We start from the raw sequence: 5,213 nt of genomic DNA on the forward strand, positions 1-5,213 counted from the left end.
AAATCATTGAATTGCATACCTGAAACGGGAATTTTTATGCCTCCATACAGCTGTTTTTATTATTTTTATTTATTTTTATTATTTTTAAAGATGACCGGTAAGGGGATCTCAACCCTTAGCTTGGTGTTGTCAGCACCACGCTCAGCCAGTGAGCAAACCGGCCATCCCTATATAGGATCCGAACCCATGGCCTTGGTGTTATCAGCACCGCACTCTCCCGAATGAGCCACGGGCCGGCCCTCATACAGCTGTTTTTAAAAAAAATTTTTTTTTTTTTTAGTATCTTCCCCTGTCTGATACCTGGTACTCTGGTCTGAGTATTTTATCTTATTTTATTTTATTTCATTTTATTTATTTAAGGCAGCTGGCTGGTTCAGGGATCTGAACTGCTTGACCTTGGTGTTACAACATGGTCTGAGTATTTTAAATGCCAACGTGAAAAATGAGAAATGTAGAAAAGCAGAATGTAACATAATATTCAGAAAAAGCTTTTCTCAGGAAAGTGTGGACACTGTTTAGGCATGGCACGCAACCTGCAGGTTACCAGACACAGTCACTAAAACAGGCACAGTGGGTGACAGCGGGAGGCCATGACTGGCAGCACCCATCCATTCTGAGGTGTGGGGCCCCTGGAAACTTGAGGGCAGACAAGCCCCCCAGGTTGGAAGACCCTGCCCTTCAGGAAAGTCAGGCTGAGGAGGGGGCTGTTGGAAACTGAGGAAGAGCAATTCAGAAAACTTCTCCAATAGTGATAAAGGACTGGGAAGAGCAGAAGCGGGTATGCAGGAACCTGTAGAGCAGATCGATGTCTTTATTGCACACCGAACTGCCTTCTCATGGACCCTCCAGCAGAATCCCTTCCAGCTCGGGCACCGAGACCACGCACTGGACACCTCCCTGCGCCGTGACCTCCCCAGCCCAGGCTTCTACCACGTCTCACCTGACACTGCAATGGCCTCTTGGCGTGTTGTCCTCCTTCCTCTCTCATCCCCAGTAATCAATTCTCCACACCGCAGCCAAAATGAGCATCTCAAAAATTCACATCCTGCTACCCATCCCCACCAGAGTCCTCCAGCGCCTTCCTGTCTCCCTCGGGGTAAAAGCCTGTGACCTTACAGTGACAGTTCCCCATGTCCTACACAAGCTGCCTGGTCCGCCCGCTCCCTCTGGCCTGAATCATCTGCTACTCAGCCCCCACTTAATGAATTCAGCCACTCGTCAGCCTTCTAGGGTTCCTCCAGCACCCCAGACTCGTTCCCATTTCAGAGGCTTAGGTTCCTCTTTCCTTAGTCAGGGACTCCCTCCCCCCCATCTCCACGGCTTAGAAGCAGAGCAAGGACCATGTCCACACGGCTGCCCGTCCCCATCGCTGAGGTCCCTGCACAAATGTCACCCTTCAGCACCCTTCCTGACGGCCTCCCCCATGAGCTGTCAGTCGCGTCACCCTGCTTTATTTTCTTTACCACACTAACCACCAACTAATGAGAAATTACCTTATTAGTTTGGGCCTTTGTGGCCTTTCACCCACCAACCCACTGAAAGCTCCACAAATATGAAACTCACATGTCCCGCACATGACGGGCACTCAGGAGGCACGTGACGAGGGAATGTGTTAATCTTCCACCTCCCTATGTTGCTTCTCCTAAATATGAGTAGATAGTGTCGGTGCCCATTCCTCAGAACTTGCTCAGAGTTCTGTAAACTAAGCCCCAAAGCAGCCCTTTCCGCCACCCCTAAGAAAGAAGTCTAGTTGAGTTACCAATGATGACACCAACTTCACAGTAGGGGTCATCATAGGCGCACGTCATCATGGTCCCCACGGTGTCATTGACCAAAGCCAGGATGTCCACGTCCATGTCCTGCTGAACACAAGGCCAGAAGGCATCCGTGGGTGGAAGGGAGGTGCTTTCCCTCATCTTTGCCCACAGAGGAAGCAAAAACAGTGAAGGGGACTGGTCGAGACATCTCTAGGTACTGCCTGCTGGGCCTGCCTGGAGGAAACAAGGCTTTGACTGAGGTTCAGGGTCTAGGGAAGAGAGTCGCTGGGAGCTGAAGAGGGGTGCGGTGCTCTCGCTTTGTGGGTGAAGGCCTCTGTGCAATGGGAATAAGGGACAGACCACCAGGCCCCCAACCTCTGTTTGTGGAGCCCCGGGAAGACACTGAGAACAGCATGTTTATCCTGGGAGCAATGGTATTTTCAGGAGAAAACTAAAGTCCTCACCCACGGGCAAGTGCAGCCCCAAACAAGTCCTCCCCATGGGCAGTACCAGGGTTTCCTGGCTGGGTTTCCTGTTCTGCTCAGTCAACTTGGGTTATTGCACCAAGGTTCCCCAGAGTTTGGAGGAACATTTTAGAGAAAAATGAAAACAAGAGAAAAACACAGGCTACAAAAGAAGACGATCCCAACTTTAAAGAGAAAAAAGACTGGAAGGCTATTTATCAAAATATTCCTCCTGTTGTAGGGTAACAAGCAATTTGAGTTTATTTGTGCACTTTTGAGCTCAGCAAGGAGCAGAACAGGTCTTGCTTTTTGCAGTTGCTTAAGTTATTGTAAGATATATTCAGCAAGTAGAGATATTCAATGAATAGAGGGTGGAAAGTGGAATAGAAAACCAGCCTGGAAAGAACACACTCTTTTAAGCCTGGAGTGGGGGAGGTTACACATAGCATTGGGGCTAACCAAGACCCTTTAAGAGGCCTGCAGGTGCTGCGGAGGCCCCAGGGAAGTTCAGGGTCACCTTTCATCGGTGATTGGAGCAATCCCCGTATACCAAAGCTTAAGAGTGGGTTTATCCAAATTGGCCATATCTGTCCTACAGTGGGACCTTCCCTAAGATCAATTCCTTCTTTGATTCTCCTTCCAGGCAGGCACAGTCTGAGACTCTCCCCCAGAAAAAGGAGATAGGACTGTGAGGGCACCCCAGTCGAGATGAATTCCTCACCTTGTGTTTTTTCATGGCTTCGGTCAGGCGGATCACTACATCTGTGTCCTGAACTCCCCGAGCCTTAAACTTCTTCGTCCATGATAGCAGGACACCCTGTGGGCAGATTCAGATCCAGTCCAAATGAAGGAGACGCTCCATGAGAAACTGAGTGGCAGAAACTTCATACTTACACTGCAGCCCCCATGGCCTTCTCTTCTCCCAGCTGAGTCACCCCAATTCCTTTAACACTGCTTCAGAGGCCTTTTCTAATCATTTAAACAGCTTTATTACTCTCATCGGAGTGGTTTGTTCTTTTTGCTTGTTTGTTTGTTTTGGCAGCTGGCCGTCATCGGAGTGGTTTGAAACATTATATGTGGTGGCAGAAAGGGCAATTGCTGAAGAGTTAGGACACGTGGATTTATGAGACACTGGAGCCTCAATTTACTCATCTGTAAAATGGAAATATCACTTCCTTCATGGGAATGCTCTGATAAAAATACCGGGTGTATTATATGTGCAGAATGCATGGTTTGCAGGTCCACAAAATAGAACCAATGTGGTGTTCTCTTGTATGACTCCTTCAAGAATGTAATTTCAACTGGTAAAAATGGTTCTCAAGTTGCATTATCAATTATTTGCTTACAAATGGCGTTTCCCAAGAGTTTTGTGTCTGAAATCGCAAATAATCACAGAATATTTCAGACTGGAAGAAAACTTAGAGGTTAATAGAATCTCCCAGTCAACAGCGGCTGAGTCTAAGCTCTCAAACTTCTCAAACACATCTCCTCCAGTCCTCTCAGTTTATGGATAAAAATATAAATAAATAAAAAAAAAAACTGAGATTAGAGACAATTAGGAAATTGCTCCAGGTCTCACAGTGAGTGGACGGAGCCCAGCTAGAACTCCCCACCAGCCAGCAGGGCTTTTCCTTACACCACAGCGCCACCCTGTGGCAGCTCNAAATGGTTCTCAAGTTGCATTATCAATTATTTGCTTACAAATGGCGTTTCCCAAGAGTTTTCTGTCTGAAATCGCAAATAATCACAGAATATTTCAGACTGGAAGAAAACTTAGAGGTTAATAGAATCTCCCAGTCAACAGCGGCTGAGTCTAAGCTCTCAAACTTCTCAAACACATCTCCTCCAGTCCTCTCAGTTTATGGATAAAAATATAAATAAATAAAAAAAAAAACTGAGATTAGAGACAATTAGGAAATTGCTCCAGGTCTCACAGTGAGTGGACGGAGCCCAGCTAGAACTCCCCACCAGCCAGCAGGGCTTTTCCTTACACCACAGCGCCACCCTGTGGCAGCTCTCCCTAACCTCTGCCTCCATAGGCTGTGGCCAGATCCCTGCCCCACCACGGAGAGGAGAGATGTGCTAGGGACAATGTGGGACCTGTTGAGGAAGGGTAGGACGAAGTGAGGGATACATGCTTGTGATGTAATGCTAAGTTGGAGGGGGAGAGATAACATACAACTATATATTTTTAAAACTATGGGGAGGGAGAGGGGGATGGGGAGAGATTGGACAAGGGGCCTAAAGAATAAGTATGATTTGTAACAATATACATACTAATAATATCGATTCGATCAACATATGTCAACAAAATTGAACCCCCAAAATATGTATAATCAATTATGATTCAATAAAAAAAAATTTAAACTGTATATACAGCATAACACCAGTATTTACTGTAGATGTGAATAGAAGGAAAACCCCACAATTCTAGTTGAGTATCTCTGCATGTTTGGATTAGAGGTGACTTCTATTTTCTTTGTTAAATTTTTCAATTCATACCCCTTCTTTTTTTTAAACCTTGAAAAATTATTAATTACCATTTTATCATCAGAAAACACACACATACACAAAGAAATTTCTGTTTGGCTAAGATTTTCCTCTTCCCTCATTAAAAACAAAACAAAACAAACACAAACATAACCAAAAAAATGTGACTTCTTCCTTGTAATTCTCATGCCCTTATCTTCTTTGATCATTTTTAGTCTCACAAAGAACCCCTGGGTCACGTCTCGTCATGAAGGCTTCCCCTTCCCCCCACCTTTTGCGCTTACATAGCTGCACAGACCCCACCTTCTCCAAGAGTCCTTATTTTAGTGTCACAAAATACACAATCTACATCCGCAGCACAGCCATGATCCAACAGCTGTGCAGTACGAGTCCACGTTAGTTATTATTACTAATGACTGCTCTTACGGTTGAAACTTTTCTATTTAACTTTAGACTTTACTGAAAGTCAGTTTGGAAGGAAATTTTATAAACTACAGGTAAT

General features: G+C 45.6%; 1 protein-coding gene across 1 annotated transcript in view; it reads right to left on the minus strand.

The window, feature by feature from the left end:
* Positions 1-5,213, minus strand: part of HKDC1 (hexokinase domain containing 1) — a 51,646-nt gene that overhangs the window by 29,035 nt on the left and 17,398 nt on the right. The window contains exons 5-6 of the mRNA XM_008587686.1: positions 2,943-3,038; positions 1,760-1,859 (exon numbers count right to left, since the gene is read on the minus strand). Coding sequence (XP_008585908.1) covers positions 1,760-1,859; positions 2,943-3,038 — 196 coding nt within the window. The remainder of the gene's footprint in view (positions 1-1,759; positions 1,860-2,942; positions 3,039-5,213) is intronic.

The sequence above is a fragment of the Galeopterus variegatus genome, unplaced genomic scaffold (assembly GCF_000696425.1).
Source record: "Galeopterus variegatus unplaced genomic scaffold, G_variegatus-3.0.2 Scaffold4496, whole genome shotgun sequence".
Taxonomy (NCBI): Eukaryota; Metazoa; Chordata; class Mammalia; order Dermoptera; family Cynocephalidae; genus Galeopterus; species Galeopterus variegatus.